At 36.9% G+C, this 21824-nt stretch overlaps 12 protein-coding genes across 12 annotated transcripts; 4 read left to right on the forward strand and 8 right to left on the reverse strand.

Annotated features, from left to right (window-relative positions):
- Positions 1-34: 34 nt before the first annotated feature.
- RNA1 (GTPase-activating protein RNA1) lies at positions 35-1264 on the reverse strand (the record flags this gene model as incomplete). The annotated part of the gene is made up of 1 exon (XM_003955729.1): positions 35-1264. The coding sequence occupies one exon, from the start codon at positions 1262-1264 to the stop codon at positions 35-37; it is 1230 nt and encodes a 409-aa protein (XP_003955778.1).
- A 355-nt stretch (positions 1265-1619) lies between these two features.
- On the reverse strand, positions 1620-2075 carry KAFR0B03470 (EDF1/MBF1 family transcription factor; the record flags this gene model as incomplete). The annotated part of the gene is made up of 1 exon (XM_003955730.1): positions 1620-2075. One exon carries the CDS (start codon positions 2073-2075, stop codon positions 1620-1622), a length of 456 nt encoding a protein of 151 aa, XP_003955779.1.
- A 389-nt stretch (positions 2076-2464) lies between these two features.
- Positions 2465-2905, forward strand: TAF9 (chromatin modification protein; the record flags this gene model as incomplete). Its single annotated transcript, XM_003955731.1, has 1 exon — positions 2465-2905. One exon carries the CDS (start codon positions 2465-2467, stop codon positions 2903-2905), a length of 441 nt encoding a protein of 146 aa, XP_003955780.1.
- A 247-nt stretch (positions 2906-3152) lies between these two features.
- DFG5 (putative mannan endo-1,6-alpha-mannosidase) lies at positions 3153-4508 on the forward strand (the record flags this gene model as incomplete). Its single annotated transcript, XM_003955732.1, has 1 exon — positions 3153-4508. One exon carries the CDS (start codon positions 3153-3155, stop codon positions 4506-4508), a length of 1356 nt encoding a protein of 451 aa, XP_003955781.1.
- A 772-nt stretch (positions 4509-5280) lies between these two features.
- Positions 5281-9234, forward strand: KAFR0B03500 (uncharacterized protein; the record flags this gene model as incomplete). The annotated part of the gene is made up of 1 exon (XM_003955733.1): positions 5281-9234. The coding sequence occupies one exon, from the start codon at positions 5281-5283 to the stop codon at positions 9232-9234; it is 3954 nt and encodes a 1317-aa protein (XP_003955782.1).
- Positions 9235-9353: 119 nt separating this feature from the next.
- On the reverse strand, positions 9354-11225 carry RNT1 (ribonuclease III; the record flags this gene model as incomplete). The annotated part of the gene is made up of 1 exon (XM_003955734.1): positions 9354-11225. The coding sequence occupies one exon, from the start codon at positions 11223-11225 to the stop codon at positions 9354-9356; it is 1872 nt and encodes a 623-aa protein (XP_003955783.1).
- A 209-nt stretch (positions 11226-11434) lies between these two features.
- On the reverse strand, positions 11435-12865 carry CUS1 (U2 snRNP complex subunit CUS1; the record flags this gene model as incomplete). The annotated part of the gene is made up of 1 exon (XM_003955735.1): positions 11435-12865. One exon carries the CDS (start codon positions 12863-12865, stop codon positions 11435-11437), a length of 1431 nt encoding a protein of 476 aa, XP_003955784.1.
- Positions 12866-14053: 1188 nt separating this feature from the next.
- YHM2 (Yhm2p) lies at positions 14054-14977 on the forward strand (the record flags this gene model as incomplete). The annotated part of the gene is made up of 1 exon (XM_003955736.1): positions 14054-14977. The coding sequence occupies one exon, from the start codon at positions 14054-14056 to the stop codon at positions 14975-14977; it is 924 nt and encodes a 307-aa protein (XP_003955785.1).
- Positions 14978-15271: 294 nt separating this feature from the next.
- On the reverse strand, positions 15272-16771 carry KAFR0B03540 (NOP5/NOP56 family protein; the record flags this gene model as incomplete). Its single annotated transcript, XM_003955737.1, has 1 exon — positions 15272-16771. One exon carries the CDS (start codon positions 16769-16771, stop codon positions 15272-15274), a length of 1500 nt encoding a protein of 499 aa, XP_003955786.1.
- A 490-nt stretch (positions 16772-17261) lies between these two features.
- Positions 17262-18121, reverse strand: KAFR0B03550 (60S ribosomal protein eL20; the record flags this gene model as incomplete). Its single annotated transcript, XM_003955738.1, has 2 exons — positions 17262-17776; position 18121. Coding segments are annotated over 2 exons (516 nt in total).
- Positions 18122-18773: 652 nt separating this feature from the next.
- Positions 18774-19811, reverse strand: KAFR0B03560 (uncharacterized protein; the record flags this gene model as incomplete). Its single annotated transcript, XM_003955739.1, has 1 exon — positions 18774-19811. One exon carries the CDS (start codon positions 19809-19811, stop codon positions 18774-18776), a length of 1038 nt encoding a protein of 345 aa, XP_003955788.1.
- A 308-nt stretch (positions 19812-20119) lies between these two features.
- ZRC1 (Zn(2+) transporter ZRC1) lies at positions 20120-21358 on the reverse strand (the record flags this gene model as incomplete). Its single annotated transcript, XM_003955740.1, has 1 exon — positions 20120-21358. One exon carries the CDS (start codon positions 21356-21358, stop codon positions 20120-20122), a length of 1239 nt encoding a protein of 412 aa, XP_003955789.1.
- Positions 21359-21824: the final 466 nt, after the last annotated feature.

Below are 21824 nucleotides of genomic sequence, written 5' to 3' on the forward strand. Positions count from 1 at the left end.
TATATATGGTATCTTTGATAAAATTTTTCCATGCTTAGATTGTAGTCTTGGCTAAAGCATCCGTCAAGGAATCAATAGAGAGTTCAGATAGTGCTTTTTCCAATGGTTCAATATCGACAACTTGCAAGGTTTCGTTTTCGTCTTCTTCTTCTTCTTCCTCTTCTTCTTCTTCTTCATCTTCAGAATCTAATTCTTCCAAGTCATCAATTTCCAAATCCTCGAATTTTTCTTGTAAAGTATCTAAAGCGTCTGAGTCTTCTTCTAATCTGTTACCGTTAATTTGTAATTCTTTTAATTTTGGTAAGTTATTTTCTTCTAATGCAGGTAAGAAATAATTGATGATGGTTTCTTGTTTTAATTCGTTATATTCGACTTTCAAAGTTTCAAGATTGGCAAATTGAGTGTCTTTCAAGACTTTGAAAACAACGTCACAGCCGGTCCCTTTCAATAAACAGTCGTTTAGATTCAATTCTTTCAAAGTATCTTTCCAAATTGGTAGGCATTGGGCTAGAATGAAGGAAGCACTCTTAGTGAAAGTATTATCTTGTAAATCCAAAATTTCCAAATTTTTATTGAACTTGAAACCATAACTTAATAAGTTCATGATACCACGAGGTCTGATACCATTTTGATATAGTTTAACAGTTTTCAAATCATCACCATGAGCCTTTAAACCAATGGCCAAATATAAAGAGGAACCATTTTCTAATCTATTACGACCACAAATGAAAGTTTCTAATAGGGAATCAGCTTTAGCGGCTTTCTTATTTTTAGCTAATTGGAATAAGGCTTTACCAATACGTTCACCAGCAAATGGACCCATACCATTGTTACTCAATAGAAGATGCCTTAATGAGACGGCGTTACTGATGTATGATTCTAAGGAGTCGATAGTTCTCAGACCAAATGCATTATCAGATAAGTTAACAATAGTTAATTTCTTACATTTTAAAAAAGTAGGTAATAATAATTGTAAAGATTCCACGACTTCATCGACCAGACGAGAAGTGTATAGATCAGCGAAATTAATTTCTTCTAGATTGTCAATAATGCTTGAATTGTTTGCAATACATTCAGATAATGCTTTAGAAGCTTCGATACCGATGGTATTACCAGATAAATCGATTTTCTTAACTTTTGATAATTTTAAAAGATCATCTAAAATAGGATTAATATCATCGGCTGAAGATAATTTTAAAGCTTTGCTAGCGATAGAGAAGACCTCAGATTCTTCATAGACTGGAGTGAAAGGTAAACTAGCCATACTATCTTGATGGATACGGTTCAGTTTTGGAGAAGTTCGATGTCGAAGATTTTTTTTCTTTTGATGGCTTTATTTTCATTTATTTTTTTTTTTTCTAAACATGTTTGATATTGCACTCAAAAAGAATAGTTAATAATAATTAAGAGTTCGATAAAGTCATTAAAACATGTGAATTTAGTATACTAATATCTGTATATATACTTTATAAACAAAACGATTAGAAAAATTATGCTACTAGGGAATAAAATGAATAATATCTAATCATGAGATGATGTTGTTGTTTTATAAGAGTGCTTTTTAATCATTATGAATGAATCACTTCTTTTCGGAGCAGTCATTTGGAATCAGTGTTTATTTACTTCTTCTTTGGACCGCCTAATGGTTCACCGATACTCTTACCTCTTAATTTCACACCTAGAGCTCTTTCCAATTTGTTTAAAATCTGTTGGTTTGGAATAGCTCTACCGGATTCATAATCGTTGATAACAGTGGGTTTTTCATTGATCTTAGTAGCCAAATCCTTTTGAGACAATTTCTTTTCAGTTCTAACTCTTGCAATTGCCTTACCTACAGAAGCATCCAATTTTTTTGGCTTAACAATATCAGTTTCTCTATCAATCTTAGTCAATCTTTGACCTTCAGTGTCGCCCTTGATGTTGGTAGTACCGTATTTCTTATCGACGGACAAGACAAGACCTTGTCTTCTAGCAGCATTAATTTGACCTTGAGTTCTAGCAACGTTAGCTCTTGGACCAGAACCACCAGCTCTAACTTTCTGACCAATAACAGTAGTGGAATCCCAATCAGACATTTTTATCTACGAATAAAACAATAAGTGTTTTCTTTTTAATTTACGTTGTCGAAACTAAGCTCTTACAGAGGTCGAGAATGCTACTCTCTTTTTATATAATAATGGAATTTATCCTGAGAAGAAAAAAGAAAAGCTTCTGTGACGTTCTGCGAGTTTCTTCTTTTCGAGAATTTTGCAGCGAAGAGTTGAGGGATTCCGGATACCCGGCTTTTATCTACAGCCGGGTAACGAAGGATACAAACGTTCACGTGACTTCTGTAAATTCCAAATTTTATTTCCGAAAGCGTTTCTGGTGGAATGGAAATAAATTTGATGAAAAATACAGAGAGAGATTTCAATGGATAGATAGGTCAAAATACTCTGAAAATTAGACTGTTGTCGTGATAAAAATGAGTGTGGGCAATAATGTATCTAATAACGGGACTTTGTCCCAGGAGGACGTTCCAAGAGATGTGCGTCTCTTGCATTTACTATTAGCTTCCCAAGGTATACACCAGTACGAAGATCAAGTGCCGCTGCAATTGATGGATTTCGCTTACAGATACACAAAGGGTGTTCTCAAAGATGCCATGGTCTATAACGATCATGTCAATTCCACAGATCATAAACTCTCCGTGGAAGACATACGGCTAGCTATATCTGCAAGAACGCAGTACCAGTTTAAGCCCACAGCTCCAAAAGAATTATTGTTACAATTGGCCGCTGAACGTAATAAGAAGGCTTTGCCACAGGTGATGGGGTCATGGGGTATTAGATTGCCGCCTGAAAAGTACTGTCTCACTGCAAAAGAATGGAATCTCAACGACGACCAGCCAAATTCAAATGAATGATATGTTTGTCTCTTCTTAAGTATATAGATATTCAAATTTTTAAATCAATAATCTCAAACTTGTATTTTCTTAACACCATTTTCATGTGTACTATGTGTACCATATATATATATATAGGCTTAGTTTCACTAAAATCTTGTACCTTCGAAAAAAAAAAAGCTGGATTTGCATACGCTATATATAGTAACGTCAATAGTAAATCTTCAGAACTGAACAGTCAAATAAGACCCAAAGGTGGTGAAAGAGTATGATGATTACGTTACTGTTTCCACTCTTATTGACAGTAGCAAAAGCTATAGATCTCGATACAAGCTCGAAAACTTCTATCTGTGATGCTACTGCCTTGATTCAAGACGGTATGCTCGATTATTATGAGGGTATAAGGTACGGTGGTACCGTGGGAATGTTCCAATCTCCCTACTATTGGTGGGAGGCTGGTGAAGCGTTTGGTGGTATGCTGGAGAATTGGTTTCTTTGTGAAAATGACACTTTTAAAGAAATTATTTATGATGCTATATTGGCTCAAACAGGTTCAGATTATGATTTTATGCCAGAAAATCAAACTATGGTCGAAGGTAACGATGATCAATGTGTCTGGGGTCTAACTATAATGGATGCTGTCGAAAGAAACTTCACTGACCCAACTGATGGTTCACCTGGCTGGCTTTACATGACTCAAGCCATTTTCAATGAAATGTGGTCTAGATGGGACTCTGCCAATTGTGGAGGAGGTCTCAGATGGCAAATTTTCACCTGGAATTCTGGTTATGACTATAAAAGTACAATTTCTAACGTTTGCTTGTTCCAATTAGCAAGTAGATTGGGCAGATATACTGGTAATGATACCTATTTAGACGTGGCGGAATCAGTTTACGACTGGTTAGTCGATGTAGGTTTCATTAATGTCGCTAATGGTACGGCTTATGTCTATGATGGTGCTGATATCTCGGAGAACTGTACCGATATCACTACCATCGATTGGTCATACAATCATGGTATTCTTCTAGGTGGCGCTGCATATGCCTATAATGCAACTAATGGTTCATCTGTCTGGGAGAGTAGAGTTACAGATATCGTAGAAGGTGCGAAAAGTATTTTCTTTAGCGATGGCATTATGTATGAAAGTGCCTGTCAAGATTACGATACTTGTAACAATGATCAAAGATCTTTTAAAAGTATTTTCTCCCGTATGTTGGGCTTTACAAGTGTTTTAGCACCATTCACGGCTTCCACTATTGATCCGCTCATCAAGTCAAGTGCAGCTGCATGTGCTTTAAGTTGTGATGGTGGTACTGATGGTCATACATGTGGTTTGAACTGGCAGGATAAAACATGTGACGGTAATTACGGTTTAGGTGAGCAAATGTCAGCTTTGGAAGTTATTCAGAACTTACTTATCCACGATAGGCCAGCTCCGTACACTGCTTCGACCGGTGGTTCTTCTGTTGGTGACGCAAGCGCCGGTCTGAACACTACCACTTCAAGTGCAGATGTATTGGAAAATAACTTAACCATTACTAGTAAAGACCGTGCTGGTGCGGCAATTATCACAGCTGTTATTTTAGGTTGTATGGCTGGTGGTGCAATTTGGATGTTATTCTAAAATTCGCAAGAACGTAAACGAACCATATATATAAGATATAACTTTTATTTATTACGGGCAATATTATTCCACTTAGATATCATTAAATGACTAGGGTAAAATTGAATTTCTTGCTCCTAGTTCAACTGCTTTATTGGAGATGTTGTACAAAAGAACAACATATATTATTATTTGATATTCATCCGACCTTTTACTGTAGCTCCTACCTATCTATCAGCCTAACATGTCTGTTAGAATCAAAATATAAAAATTAAAATTATTAAGTCTGGCAAAGTAGAAATGCAAATAATGACGTTCAGAACTAAAACTGCAATAATGGTCAAGATCTTTATTATAAGACATACAACATCTCGATTACGTCATAATGGCCCATAAACCCTTCTTGCAAATTAACCAATGCTGCAATGGCCCTACAACTAACAGCCAAAATGCACAGCTTTTTTTTACATAAAAGTAAGTCATAAATGTAGATAACGGCTACAAATCTGCTTATTGTTTGACTATGTGGTCTTAATAAAATATCTTGTCACTATTTCAATATTCTACTATTTGATCTTAAAATCCAGGAATTGATTTATACCAATTCAAGAAAAACGAACTTATGCGAAGCTTACTATGAATCAAACAGCTTCTTAAAATTCGGCAAAATATACAAAAGGACTCAATAAGAGGTACCATATTGGCCATTCTCCCATCTATATCCAATATATTTCAACAATTTGCTAGTAAATTTCGTAGTTATTTGCTTTGAGTCTCAATCACTGTTCAATATATGCCGCCAAACAAACGTAATGATGCAATATCCACTAAGAGAGACATATTTGGCAGAGATATATCATATCTACTGAGTTGCCTCCCAACGTTGGAAAAAGTTAAACAGATCGATTTATATTCTAGTGATGCTGAAAATGGTTATACTCCATTGCACGTTTCATTGAAAAATGGCCATCTTAGGAAAGCGTTTAAGCTATATACGATGTGGAAAGATGAGGAAGAGTTTCTATCACACAAATATGGAGGTAATGTCCTCAATCAGAAAGACAGAGAGGGTTTAACGCCCATAGAGCTGTATAATGCTGTACTTCAAGTGCGCCTTCGGCGACTACCGAAAGGTTTAAGTTATAAAACATCTAATAGCCAAGATTTAACTGTTGAATGGAACGAAACCAAGGATACTGCATCTTTTAACATCAAATCTGCATTCAAAGTGTTACCTAAAAATGGCGAAGAAACGAAGATACTACGAGAAAATGGTGGATCTCATCTCTTAAACTTTGGTTCAAATGTCCACTATCAATTGGGAACTGGTGCCAAAGATGATCGTAAAAATCTATTCCAGTTAAATATAAATCAACTTACTAATAATACAGAATTATCTTTCACTAACAGAATAAAAACGTCCGTCATGACTAGGTATCATTCTCTACTGACAACCTCAGATGGCCGCCTTTACGTCTGTGGAAATAGTGCTAGAGGAAGATTAGGCCACGGCGCCACTGACAAACCGTTACTGACTTATACAGAAATACCACTTCCAGAAACTACAACCATAAGAATGTTGGCAACGAGTGATAGTCATTCAATACTCCTCGTAGATCAAGGTAAAATACTAACATGGGGCTGGAACTCCTACAGACAATTAGGTTACCAAAGTGGTGGAAAGTTTTCTGAGGAAAAGAGTTCTGAAGGCTCCTTTGGCTCAGCGCCTAAGAGAGTTCATTTTTTCGATGACAAGGACATCAAAATGGTTGCTTGCTCTAACGTCCACTCCTGTGCACTCACTACAAATAATATGCTGTATATTTGGGGGTTGGATCTAGGACAAATGGGTCGCTCCAAATCGTCACATTTATCGCCTGACGCTGAATATATGGGGCATACGGGCCATATCGTCTCCAATCCACATCTTTTGAATCTATCACATTTAAAGATTGAACAAATTATATGTACAGAATTTGCAACATTTATACGATCAGAGGGCAATGTTCTCCAGGTATTGTCAAACCATTCTACAAGAGTCTTTAGGATAACAATGCCAAAGGCTCGTACTTTCAGAGATGTCGATGTGTTCAATCATTTCACACCTAGGGAGATTTCTAGCAAAGTTATGGATATGAAATGTTCTAACTCTTATGGAAACAATTTAAGTTTCAGGTATGAATGTGGGAGAATTGGCATTATTAGCTCAAAAGCTGCATCGCCAGATATGTGGACAAAACTAAACAATACTTTGCCAATCACAATAGCCTGGGTCCCAAATTTCCAGTTCAATAACTGTTTAGACTTTGACGTTGGTTCGAAAGGTAGCATTATTTTGTGTACATTTGAAGGCGATGTTCTAATTTCTTCCAAATCTGGCTCCTTCGACAAGGTTTTCAGTGAAAAATTAGTATCAGGAAGAGCTCTCTCAGTATCATGTGATTCTTCTTTTGGCTCTTTTTCAATCATTAAAAATGAAGTTAATGGCATTCCAGTATCACTCTCCCAAGACGACTCTGTTAATGGATTCAATATATACTCTCCGTTATCTGGGAATATAAACGATGGTATCCAAGACATTTACCAGGGCCTAGGAAACAACAAATATCTTTTTGATGTGGAGTTTGTCACGAGCACATCTGAAAGTCATATATGCTACTGCCATAAATTCTTGTTAAAAAGCTGTTGTACTAAGTTAATGAACTCACTAGAAAATTACGGTACATTTATTACTAACGATGGTAATCTATTGTTTAAGGTACCTTCTTCCTCCGACCGTACTGTTCTCAAAATCAGTGTATCAAGTGATACCGATCCTGAAGTTCCTCAAACCATGAGGGAGATAGTGCACTTTTTATACACTGACCAAAAACCTTCCAAGCAACAGATTACAATAAGCTTGCTGGGTATCACTGAGAGCTCGTTACATGGTATAAACCTAACGCATCACCTAAATGATTTGCTAAAATATTGTTTTGAGTTTGGCAGCGCCACTATAAAATCCAGCAGATTCGAAGAACCAGATACAATAATCAACCTTAAAGATGGTAATTTGTACGCCCATTCCCCTATTTTAGCTGCCCAAAGTGCATATTTTCTCTCTTTCTTTGGTTCACGCTGGTACAAAACCGCGAATAAAGGATACAAATGTATTAATATGGACCACTATGACAGGGGAACATTTACGTACATTTTGAAAGGCCTGTATGGTGTCTCAAATGATAATATCTTCGAAGATTTTACTTATAACGTGTCCTCAGTAGAATGTCTGCAACTCCTTTTGGATCTACTTTTAGCTAGTGACGAACTCCTTTTACTCAACTTCAAGACCTATTTAGAAAGTAAAATCATTAATTTTATTAATTCGGAAACACTAATCGCTATTTTGATGAACGCGTCATACTGTAATGCAACGCTGCTGTTAAATGCATGTTGCTGGTTTTTAGTTTGCAACATTAGTATACTTTTTACAAAAGATATTATACCACTGATTAAAAGTTATTTCACTGAAGAAATTTGGAATTTATTAGAATCTTCATGTATCAATTTTGATGACACCCAGTCTAGAGTACCAGTAAACCGTTCTTGGTATGAAGACTCCTCCAAGAATTGGATTAAACTTTTTGAAAAAGACATCAAGTTATTTAATGAGGAATTTGTTGGTGCTACAAACAATTTCAAGCCATTGTTTGATCTAAAAAAGCAAAGTGGCTCTACAAAAGAACCTGAAAGACGTAGATCATCTACCACAGAAAAGGCTAGGAGGGATTTATTTGGCAAAAAATATGAGCCACACACTATACCCTTGGCTCAAATAGCTTCTTCCACCGAAACAGAAGGATCTGTTGAAAGTTTCTGGTCATACAGTGAAAAAGAAAACAACAATTTGCTACCCTCAAATGATGCAGAACATTTTACAAAAGTAACAAGCAGGACTAGACGTAAATCTAGTGGAAACGAAGTGGTGCCGATAATATTAAACAAACAAAGCCTACCTTCAGAAGTGGTTTTCCATATGCCATCGGGTGCTTCATCTTCAAAATTGCCTTCTTTAATGTCTAGTATGGATCTGGATTTCAATCGAATTGAAAACAAAACCGAGGAATCTACAAAGCTCACACAGTTTAAGAAAGATTCTCAGAAACAAAGAAGAAAGTTATTCAGGGACCAGCTCAAAGAAGATCCTGAAAAAGGAGATAACAAACATATTTGGAATCATGCAAATGATTCTAACAAATCGTCTAGGAAAGGAGAGGCTACCAGAGCTTCTAGAAAACAAACGAGTTTACCGTCTTTATTGGATACGGACTTCAATTCACTCAAAAAACAGACAAAAAAAAACAAAAAGAAGGGCACAAGTGCTGCCGCAACGGTTAATTATACAGAATTTGTGAGTACTGGTAATCCTGGTGGCATAAGACCTTATATTACCGCAAGTAAAGGCGAGGAAAATGAAATTGCAAATGTATTTGGAAATTCAAATCCATCAGCCGTCAGTACTTTAGAAGAACGGTTAGCCGCTCAAGAATTTGAGAAATGGTTTGCTCAAGAGAGTGCCAAGGTACAAAAAAAACTGAAGAAGAAGAGGGGAAACGCAAAAGATGAAATGCAGCTCGTTTATTCTAGTTCCTCTAATATGCCTGAGATGGTAGATAAAACTGCTGAGCGAAAGCCAAGGAGAAAATTAAAAGGCAAATTTCCTAGTAAGCATAAAAGCAATAACACCAATTTATCTAATCTACTATAAGATTCATCTTATAAGTCATTAATTATTCACTTTATAAACTTATGATATATAATATTCACAAATGTAACATATGAAATGCATTTTAGTAAAGGAAAGGACCGGTCTAGTGCTCTATGAATCTAGCTCAAGTTGAAATCTCCGTCAGGTCCCAATGTGATTTTACCCTTCTTGACAACCTGTAGCAGCGATATTTCTTCGGAACAAATATCAGGTGCTTGTAGACTATCCGGGTTTGTTGTTGGAGTGCTCGGAAAGTCCGACTCCTTTTGGAAAAATACTCTTTGGGTATCTCTCTCATTCTGCTCGCTGTCATTAGAAGCAGACGCACTTACCTTGCGCCTTTTATTAGGAAAGGAGTTGTTACTGACTACTGATTCCGACCTAGGAATTGATGCACGAATATTGGCATATTTTTCGACTATATCCTTCTTGCTTAAAACATCTTCAGCAGCTTTAATTCCGGCAAGTTTCATGTTTCTAGCAATACCTTTCCCGAGTATCGTTCCATCCCCAATTCTACACTCCACAATACAGTTAGGATCATTTTTAGTGGGTTTTTGAACAGTGACATACTGTAACTTCAGAGCAGCATAACCAATTAATGAATACAAACGTCTTTTGGCATTGATATCAAGCTCATTTGTTTCTTCGAGACTAACTTCTTTTTTAGTGACATCGTTTATTGTTGGTTGAACCAGCTTCCTTAACCATTCTCTAATATTCAATAAGTTACCTTTTGGATCTTCTTCCATCAATGCACCTATGTATGCTTCAAAAACGTCTGCGTGTAGTTTTTGTTTACCATTCAAAAACTTGCTTCGAGCTCGTTCAGACAGCTCCTTAAATCTCAGCTTCTTATCTAAACCATACATTGAGGCCCATTCTTTCAATCTCTCATTATTGACAAGTTCTATTCTCAACTTAGAGAGCTGACCATCGCCGTATTGCGGAAATTGATTGTAAATGATATTTGTAACAAGGGCATTCAAGACGGAGTCCCCCATGAATTCTAACCTCTCATTATGGGCATGTAGCATTTCCTCTTCGGTTAGAAATAATTTATCATTAATAGTAGACTTATGAATAAAAACGCGAGCTTTGAGGGCGGGGTTTTTTATTTCAGGTATTTGAGGTGGCCAGACTGATTTATCAGTGGAAACTGACTCAGTACTATGCAATAAAGAGGTATTTTCTGCGGACGACTGCGCATTATTGATGTTATTTTCATCATGCCTGTCGTCATTAGTTAATACTTCCAACTTTTTAGTTTTACTAGCGTCATACTCGATACCTGATGCTAGATGTTCTTGTTGAAGTTCACCAATTAATGGTCTATTATCAGGCCTTGCAAACTTTTTTTCATAGTTCAATAATTCTGTGAAGGCTGGTGATCCGTTCTCCATATGCAAAGATTTGAGTTCTGCAGCCAATTTTAGTTTGTATCTTGATAGAATCGGGAGGAGCTCAATGTCAATCTTCTCCTGGTTGTTTACAGTGTCTGCATAAGCAGCAAAATTCGGGGATAACTCGATAATACGCTTATACGAATCTATGAATTTGGTAACTGCATACTCCAACTGGATGGCTTCCGAATAAGTGTACGGCGTCAAAAAAGTGTCGTCAGCCCCTATGGCTCCAGAACGGTCTGACCCTTCTTGTATTTCACTAGGTTCGTCAGAGGCAGGATTAGGTTTTGAAAGGCTTTGGCTTTTTTTTGATTTTGAAAATACCTCTACTGGATCATCTCCTTCTCCATGCTTGACATCCTCAGTATAACCCTTTGTTTGTTTTTTATGCTTTTTTAACTTCCGCTCCAACTTTAGCTTCCTATCTTTAGCAGGTTTTTTGACTTTCTTATCCTTCTTACTCTTCTTATCCTTCTTGTCCTTCTTCGATTTCTTTTCCCTTTTGCCTTTCACTGAAATATCAAAAACTTCTTCCTCTTCAACTTTATCAATTTTCCTCTTAGTCACTGTACCTTTGTTATCCATGGTTATTTACAAAAGCGTGGATACCTGCAGCTCAATCTGTCTATATTTTCTTTAATTTGGTACTGTATGCAAAATCTGCGATGAGCTATATAACAATTCGACTTTTTTTTTATATTGCGAAAAAGATCTTTTGGCTTGACCCGCTGGGTTTCGCAATATGCAAAATAATAGATGTATAGAAAATTATATATATGCATAAGTAAATACCGCTAAAATTTGAACTTCTTTAGATCTTCCTCATCATTTTCATTTGGCCTTATCGTCTCTTTGTCTTCTAACTTCTCGTTCGTTTCCTCAGAGCCTGACCGGCTTTCTGGTTCATTCAGAATATATTTTATTTTAGAACCCGTATGAGCTGAGACATCGTCTGTAGATTTTTGTTCAAGAATAGTGTATAATGGTTTTTCAATCTTTTCAAACTGCTGTGGTTTACTACTTATTTCGATTTCTGTTAGTTTAATATCTCCATCAACGGGATTGAATTCGTTGTTTGCTGGCATTGCTGAAAATTCAGGTTCCTTCTTTTCTTCCACTTCTTCGTCACTACTTTCAGCAGAGTATTCATCTTCTCCTAATGTTAATACTGTCCCAAATAAATTTTTGGTTCTTTTAGTTTTCTTATGTTGAGCATACACTTTACCATATACATCACCTCTCAAGTTTTCAATTCCCCAGTTCAATCCTGCGACTTTCATATCTGGATAGTCTGGTGGCATGCCAATTTTTTTCATCCTTAAACACCAAGGCGGCAACTGTCCCCCTTGTAGTCCGATGGTTGTTCTCAAGTGTGCACTTAGTTTACCAGGTTTTTTGGCTCGTACCATCTTTCTCCAATTAGACTCATCGTGTAAGTGTCTGTTTTCATAATACAGATCACCTAAGGGAAGCAAAATGTCTGGTCTCCAACTCCTACCCAATTTGAAAAATACGTCATGTAATTTCTGGTAGTCGAGATCTAGGGTCTTTAGTTTCGGCTGAACCTGAGCCCTAGACATTTCCTTCAGTGATTTTTCAGTTTCAGTATTCTCTCCCTCACCAGGAAGCGTGTTTCTCATTTGTTCAATATCTGTCTGTCTAATTATGTCCGGCAGCTGGAATGGTTGTTTCCCAAGTAAAGAACGACCCGATAGGTACTCCCTTTTCAGTTGCCAGTGCGACGGAACTTGAACAACGTTCTTGGAGGATTTAATAGACGCAAGTAAGAATGGATACACTGCGTCACAATCGTACCATTCAATAACTTCGGGATGGGATACAGAGCTTCTCAATTTTGCCAATGATGGCTTAGATATTTTTCGGAGCTTCCTCTTTGAAATTGGTCTCTCCTCAGACTCAACAGTATCCTCACTAGCTATGGTATGCTGTATATCCTTTTCTAACGCCGAATGTGCTACTACTGAGTTTACGGAATGGGGCATCTCCATTTTCCTTGTTTGTTTAATAGCAAATCTATCCAAAAGAGGCGTAAATTGTCGCCTTAGTTTATCATTTTCCCCTATAGTTGTCGATAGTGATTCCTTATTACCTGCCTCCAGAGCTTTCTTCCTTCTCTGTTCGATTAAATCACCCAAATGTGACTTGTTATCGAGAGGTGCGGCCTTCGCCTCTTGCTTCGTGCTCCTTCTTGATTTTCTTGCCATAGTTCCTGTGCTGGCTTAATATTAATATAAAACTAACGTTATTTCTTATCTGATTGTCATTCCCTACAAATACTTTGAAAGCGTACACTATACTGTATTGTCTTTAACTCATCTCTTACTATGGTTATATTTTGCAGAGAAAAAATGGGCAACTTTCAAGATTTTAGCCCTGAGTGAGCATTCTTACTTTCCGGGCACTAGTTTTTAAAACCCTCATACAAAGTAGGGTTGAATTCACTTTAGACAGTGAAAATAAAGATAGACCGAAGTTCGGCAAACAAAACCCTAAAAATTGTCTTTCCTACCGCGTAAAAAAATTCCCATGCAAGTAAACCATTGTTTGGGTCATGAAAATTGATCGATTCGTTATCAAGAAAGATCATCAAATAAAACCACGACACAGTTTGTGTGGCATGGGCAAGTTTAGTTTGCAGAGTTCAAAATCCGTAAATTTTCCAGAATGTGGCAATGGGTTTCCACAATAATGCCGGCTAATCTGTTTAGTAAGCTTATGTAATTAATGTCAGTTATATTTAGAAGTCTTTAAGTATATTTTCTGTACCCAATTTTTTGGATTTATCCATACGAAGATGATGGCTTGAGGATTGCGGTCAGGGGCTGCCCATTATTCTCTGCAAGTCGACAGGTCATCACCATCAGTAATTGGAGCAAGAAACATAATAAATTGCAAAAAGAGCCTGACTTTTCTACAGTTTTTGTTACTGGGGGTATATATACATCACTTCTTCAAGTTGAATAACATTTGAATTAACAAACTTTATCAGACGCAAGAACTGGTCCTTACGATAAATGGTAGATTTCAATTTATGGATGTAGTTTCCGTTGTGGAATTCTTTTTGGGATTCTGCGATGCCTTTTTTTGCCCTTGTGGCATCGCCGAAGTATCGTTAAACTGTGCCTGTGGCTTTTTCCACAATTTCCAATATCACGCAGGCGATGCGAACCAAACAGGGCCAGCTGGGAAAAGACGGATCGTAGTAAACTCTGGATTACATGACTCAAGAACTTCTTATCGAAAACCTTATTGAAAAACTACGGGTAACTTGCTGCGAAGAACTTAATTCCAATAATCGAATAAAGCTTTGTCAATAATATATAACAACACTATATTTTTAACTAAGTTGATGTAATAAGATAGGGGAACTAACTCATAATAATAGTATCAGTATGTCCAATCCACAAGTCAAGAAGAGACCAATATCATTTTCGAATATCCTGTTAGGTGCCAGTCTTAACATGGCGGAGGTCACATCGCTTGGCCAACCATTGGAAGTCGTTAAGACCACAATGGCTGCTAACAGGGAACTTGGTTTCATAACTGCGGTAAAGCATGTATGGTCAAGAGGTGGTATCTTTGGTTTTTATCAGGGACTAATTCCATGGGCATGGATTGAAGCATCTACAAAAGGTGCTGTTTTGCTGTTTGTTTCTACTGAAGCGGAATATAGGTTCAAGACAGCAGGCCTTGGCAATTTTTCAGCAGGTATACTTGGTGGTATTAGTGGTGGTGTTGTTCAATCATATCTGACCATGGGGTTCTGCACCTGTATGAAGACTGTGGAAATTACTAGACTGAAATCTGTCCAAGCGGGAGGTATTCCAGAATCATCATGGTCTGTTTTCAGAAACATTTACTCTAAAGAAGGTTTAAAAGGTATCTACAAGGGTGTAAATGCTGTTGCTATAAGGCAAATGACCAATTGGGGTTCTCGTTTTGGTTTATCAAGATTAGTTGAGGACGGAATAAGAAAAGTTAGGGGCAAGACGGGATCAAATGATAGATTAAATTCGATAGAAAAGATCGCCGCTTCAGCCTTAGGTGGTGGTTTAAGTGCATGGAACCAACCCATTGAGGTTATTAGAGTTGAAATGCAGTCTAAGAAGGTAGATCCAAATAGACCACAAAATTTAACTGTCTGGAAAACTTTCAGATATATCGTCAAAACAAACGGTTACAAAGGTCTATATCGTGGAATTACCCCCAGAGTTGGGTTGGGTGTCTGGCAAACCATTTGCATGGTGGGATTCGGTGATATGGCGAAGGAATTCGTGGCAAAACTAACTGGTGATGTTCCTGTAGTGAAACATTGATTAAGTTCAGTTAATTTATTTAAATATTTATGTAAATAGCATCGTTGTAAACTTTATAGGATCATTTTCTCATTTTATTTTCGAAATTTTATTGTTTAGCTCAAAGGGCATTGAGATTCCTTTAAAAGTATTTTTTTTTCTTTTGCCCGTAACAGAAAACCAAAATGTAAAACGAATCATATTATAATTAATTTGAACTTTGACTTAAATTACTTCTATTTTACAAAATTTACACTATAGTTTACAAATGAATTCTTGTTCAATATGTAGAAAATGCTGGAAAATCAAGATACATTAATCTTTTTTTTCTTTTTTAGACTTCTTTTCCTTCTTGTCCTTCTTTTCTTTCTTTGCCTTCTTGTCCTTCTTTTCCTTCTTAGATTTCTTTTCCTTCTTTTCAGCATCATCACCATCATCTCTCTTTCTCTTCTTTTCCTTCTTCTCTTCCTTTTCTTCGTCATCAGAATCAGATTCTTCCTCAGCAACAGCGCTGACAGCATCGGCATCAGCATTGTAACTCTTGGTTTCAGTTATTTCGACCTTCTTTTCATCACGAACAACCTTTGGAGTGGTTCTTAGATCTCTGCCTTCTAATTGTGATAGTCTGTTTTCGACCTTAGCTCTACATTCTAGACCAATATCACCAGAGTCGTCTCTATCTTCTGCTAAGGCATCGTAACGAAGAGAAACAGCAGCTTTAGCGGCTAAAACTCTCGCAATCTTACCCTTGTTCTTACCAGTAGCTTGGCCAACTAATGAAGCATGATATAGTAAACCGTACTTTGGAGTGTCATGCTTAGTCTTTAAAGCTCTGAATAAAGCCTTTTCGGCACCTAAGATTTGAATGGTGGAAGCAGGAGACTTTGCTAAAGAAACTAAAGAACCGGAATGAGCGATTAATCTGGCACCCACTAATTCGCCAACTAATTGAGTTAAATTTGGAGCAATGGCCTTCATTCTGTTAGATAAATAATTGGATAATTGTTCTCTGTAGGCAGCAAATTCTACAATTTGTTCAGCTAAACTTTTAATGTTATCCAAATCGCTTTGAGTAATTTCAGTACCCATGGAAACTTCAGCGGCAGTCTTGACACGCTCTTCAACTTCTTCTGGTAAGATTTCGCTCATATCAGTTTCAGCAGCCTTGGATCTAATACCCATTGTTAAAATAATTCTAGCGTAAGCAACAGAATCGGTCACTATCTTGGCTAGTTCTGGGAAGTGCCAGCCATACCATTCCTTACATCTCATAGCGTATGTGTTTAACTCTTTGTCTAAGTCATCCAATAAGGCAATGGCTTGGATAATCATAACATCGACCTTGTCTGCGGAAAACTTTAATTTATGACGACCGATGGAATGGGCTAAACCTAAGGACATCTTACTTAAATCAGAGTCATCTAAACCTGGCAATAATTCTGGCAAATATTCCTTGACAGCTCTATAAATGTCTAAAGTGACAGCATCAGAGACGACACTCAAATTTAAGCCAAGTTTGTTGATAGCATTTGCTAATTTGGTTTCACTGACAACCAACGTAGATTTCTTGTCTTTTTTGATTTCATCTAATAACTTTTCCAATTGGGTGGAGACTTTACCTTCGACAATAGAGTTTGCTTCTTCTAATGCGTTAGCAGCTGAACTGAACTTGGAGAATGCAGCAATTTTAAACTGCCTTAAGACTTTTTCAGAACTGTCTAAATCTTGGAGCAAAGTCGAAGATTTGTAGATCTTTTTGTCGGATGCCTTCAAAAGAGCATAACCAGCAGATGTTTCTGTTAGAATATATGACATTTTGCAGGTGCCTAGTGGTCAAATATCAGTTTTACAAAGTCTTCAAAATTGACAATCATTATAATAAAAATTGATGCGATTTTTTTCTATTGCAGAAAATTTTTGATGAGCTTGAAATTTTCATTATTTCCCGCACGTGACTTTTTCTTTTTTTGCCTAAAAGCAAACTACGGTGTCTTGACAAGAGAGAGCTTCTGCCAAGTGATGACTTCAGCATAAGCATAGAATAATTAGCTAATTGGGCACCTTGTAAGCACTCGTTCCGATGACACGGGGTTATTTAGAACTCAGAAAGTCGATGACTAAAAATTAGACCAATTGTACAGGTCCTCATCAATCTGCAGTTCTTTATTTTGGACCTTTCCAGGTAAAAAACTAAACTTGCTTTAAAACTATTTGATATTTTGTTATTAATATATATTAAAATTTACAAAACTGATTATAAAAAAAGCTTAGTAGTAAAGTGAAACCGTATTCACAACCGATCTGCTTAGTAGAAGGTAGTTGGCTTCTTGTAAGAGAAAGTCTTGGTAGACTTTTGGACTCTGTGTGGTAATGGGAATTTTAAGTCCTTGGTTAAGAATTGCTTAACGTATTGTCTCTTGACATCAGCGGTCTTTTCTATTTCAGCAACCTTTAAGATGTGAATAGATCTAAATCTAGCTCTGTGTCTAGCGGCCATGTCTTGATATAAAGTACCGACAGCAGCAACTCTGGTAACATCTCTGACTTCCTTGTACATGTTGTGAGTACCAGATCTGGAATCGTATCTAACCCAGATACCGAAGTTCTTAACCTTGGTTGGATGAGCTTCGTGAATTTGGTTGACAGAAACAACTTCACCAGAAGCCTTCTTGACCTTGTGTAATTTTTGTAAGAAGTACCAGTAACGAGACTTAGCAACGACTTCGTTAGAAGCGAAGATTCTCATTCTGAACAACTTTGGTTCTGGAACAGATTCAGTTGGTAAACGACGACCAATAACTTGATATTCCTTTAAAGCCACTATAGAAAAAAATAGAAGAAAATCCTATGTTAGTATATGAAATCGTGATTTCATTTGGTTAGTGTAAGATGGGTTTTACTAGATAATCTATCTTATAGTTCAGTCAAACTAGCCATTTTTTGAAGTTTATAGGCTCTTATCTCCAAAAACTATTCCTATTTTTATATCTGACCTTGGTACGTTTTACTCTTCATCTAGGGCTTGTCCAATTGTCCATTATGCCGGTGAGTCTATTCAAAATTTTTTAGATGTATCAACTTTCACATAAAATAACTCTAACGATGATATCTTCGTATATCCCATATTTTTCACTCATAATTTCTTGCTATGATGATGTACATACTCTTTCTATGCCGTATTTCCTTACGAATTTCAACTTTTCTTTAAACAAAAATAGTCTATACACTATATACACCTCTTGCTTGCAATTTTTCAAAATCTCGACAGCTACTATTCCGCAGTGTAACTTCGCAACACTCTCCTACTCTGTGGAAGCAATCTCAAACCCCGGTTGCCGGTTACCTGGCCGTGTCTCCAATGCGTTCCGAAGCCTGGGCGAGAAGGCTATTAGCCGGAACAGCACAAGGAGACTCCCTCTGGATATTTTCGTATGGAGGGGAAGTTGTTCGTGCTGGATGGGGGCTTTGTTTCCAGCTCCCTTTGGCTATGAGAAAAGTTTAGGCGACTTCGCGCTCTACTCAGGGGGACTCAATATTTTAGCTAAAAAAATGAAAAAAGCGAAATGAAGATAAAAGTTGAAAGAAGCATTTGTGTATGTATGGGTGAAGCAGTCAAACTGTTTTTTTTTGATATTGATCCGATCAAAATGGACACACTTATTGATACAATTCTCCTTTTAGCTGAGTCAACCTAGTTCAAGATTCAGTAGTACCTTTTATTATGTGGGTGGGCTACTATATTATAATGTAAAACTTTGAAGTTTCAAAGCACTAAAAATTATGAAGTATATAGTCACTATTCAGCCGCGATCATCTCTTAAACAGGAATGAACGCTTTAGCTTGCACCCTGGATAACTTAGAGTAAAGAAATAACTTCGATAAATAAGCTTCATCTTGAAAGATTGCTAATGTTTCGTTTAAAAGTGCATAGTTTTGACACAACAATACGTATATCAATGCGACCAGATAAAACTCTGATTTGTGATGTATTTTGAAGGCTCCTTGACTGGTTTCTCTGAAAGACGTATGCGCTAAAGCCCTTTTAAAACCATCATAACATAAATTAATAAGGCTAGAGAAAAGGATCGAACATAACAAAACACACTTTTTTAGCTCACATTGATCAGAGGGAACATATTCTGTTAAATTGCGGTGAAAAAAGAATAATATTAAATTAGAAAGCAGAATATTTGTTGGGATTATAGCAGCACTAAGAAGGTATTTAAAAATGTGGAAAACTCCTCCAGACTTGCAAAGATCGATTGAATAATTCGATAGTGAGGCTTGTATGACGACTCCAAAAATAGTTGAAATTTTGAAGAATAAAAGGTCCAGAGGTACCAAAAACGAGAATAAAACCTTCAGTAGGACATCATTCATTTTTTGGATAGCATGTGGCTTGAGATCATCGAGAGTAACCAATTTTGTTGCGGGGCTTAACTTAGAGGGTATCCTAATGATAATCGAGAGGAGATCGTCAAGCCTATCAATGAGTGGATATATGATATTTTGCAATGGTGGTTGAGATGGTAGAAGTAGTCTTGCTTTTGAAGAAAAAAGTGCCAGTGATGTGAACTTGGTAGTTCGGACCAATTCGATTACTTCCAATGCTATGGAATATTCAAATAATTCCTTAAAACTTTTGTGGAAATGCCTTCTCACTCCCTCAGTCTTATTATCTGAAGTAGCGGCCTTTCTTGTAAAGGGTTGGGGATGCACAGATATAATAATGGTAGTGGTTTTTGTTCGAGCCACATATTGAGGCAGAGGTTTCAAATCGACGCAATAAATACAAGTAGCCATTCCTGAGACATCTGCTATATTTTTATTAGCTAGCTGCTCGTCCCCCTGCATTGAAAGTAGTAGGAAGTATATCTATTGCAACATATATTAGTTCATTAGGAGGTCATAGTTGATAGAGAATATTTCAAAACAATATTTTGTGACTGCGGTTTGTCAAGAAGATCGATGCATTCTTTTCCTATAAGGTCATCTGACGCGACGCGACATCTCCGAACATGTAAACAATGGCAAATCGCGAACTGATCTGAACGAAAACAAATGTCATGCCATCGCAGAAATTGAACATCAGCCATAAAAAATAATCTATATGTAGAAAAATATGTATTTTTTGAGAAAAAATAAAAAGACATGCCAATAACCTATTTTGGTAAGCATTTATCAGAACAGCAGTTTACAGCATCATCAATTAGGCATCCTGTTTCGGAAGTTGTGGATCCATATGAGGTTTGTAGAGTGCCTGTCGTGACGGGCCCTCCTGCAATTTCTGAAAACCTTCTTCTTGTGTAAGCATTTGCCCCATTTCCAACAAACTCAGGCTGCACTGTAGCTGAATGTATACCGTTTTTGTGGAAAATGTCTCGTATTAATTTTGCTGATTCGAGATAGTCTTCTGACGTCGCATCAATGTTCACGTGAATGGAGGCGATATTGATAGTTTCTGTTAGATTCCAAATGTGAAATTCATGAACTGTAATAACGCCTGGAACCTGTAAAATCTGTTTCCTGATCTTTTCAGCCGATATATCAGAAGGAGTTGCCTGTAGTAGAATTTTTGAGGCCTTACGAGATAAAGGCAAAGCTGAAGAAAAAATAATAACAGTAATGAAAAGTGAAATTAGAGGATCTGTATAGTATTTCCAGGATAGTTCTGTTTTCCACATGATTAATGCGGCCACTATAACACCTATATTGCCTAAAGCATCTCCCATAACATGTAAGAAAACGCCATGCATATTCAAAGACTTTTGTCTTTTTGGTTTCTGAGGTGTCTTATGGAGCTGTGACAGCAAACTTGTTTCTTCTTCGGATAACATGTTAATTGTAGTATCTGTAAGAGCAGCCACCTCCTGTTGATTATCAATGGCTGACGCTACCGTCGTACCATCTTCGATCGCAGATTCACCATCTTCAATGGGCGAATCCTCCAAATCTGCATTTCTGGCATGATCTTGGTTGTTTTCTAATTCTGGACCATGGTCATTGAATAGAAATATCCCGATAACATTTGAAAGTAGCCCCGCAAAACCAACGTACATTACTAACTTTGGATTTTGTATAATTTCAGGCTCAACCAACCTTTGTATTGCCTGAATTATGATCGAGAAGCATAAAGCCAATAAAAAAACAGCATTGATCAATGCACCTAGAATTTCTGCCCTTTTCCACCCATAGGTGTATTTAGCATCCGCTGTACGCTCCTTTGCCACGTTAACTGCCCACAATGCGACAACTAGAGATAAAATATCATTTAACATATGAAAAGAGTCGGCTATTAATGCCAAAGAATGTGACATATAACCAATACTCAATTCTATAAGGAAAAATGCACTATCTAAACAAAGCAACGATATTATCCTCAGCTCTTTCCCCTTATTCATCTTGACTTTTTATTGAGTATCTATCTTCTCTTGACTTAGGTTTCAATATTCTATTATGTCAAATCCAAGTCAATTGTGTCAGTATATAAGAGATTCTGGCTTTACTAAATTACACGCTTAAAAATTCCTTTATACCATCGAGCCATCACTTAAGCTGTGCCATTTTCGTATATCTTGTCAAAAGGTCAGTCCTCCCTCATTTATCTTTCGGAGAGAAAAATTTCCATTTTATAATGCAGGTGCAAACTGAAGATATTTTATTGCAACGCCATTTGTCAGTTGCACATGTAATAACAGCTTCAACGTAAATAAGTTATCGGTTTACAGAAAGTTGAATCAACATATCCACCGGTTTTTCAGCAAGAAGAGAAGATGAAGAGCCCTGTTATAGATATTCTTTAGATTCTTTATGCGGCATTTCCTTAATTCCCTCGAGAAAGAGTGCAATTAGCTTACTTTGGGCGAG

Source organism: Kazachstania africana, chromosome 2 (assembly GCF_000304475.1).
Source record: "Kazachstania africana CBS 2517 chromosome 2, complete genome".
In the NCBI taxonomy this organism is placed as follows: domain Eukaryota; kingdom Fungi; phylum Ascomycota; class Saccharomycetes; order Saccharomycetales; family Saccharomycetaceae; genus Kazachstania; species Kazachstania africana.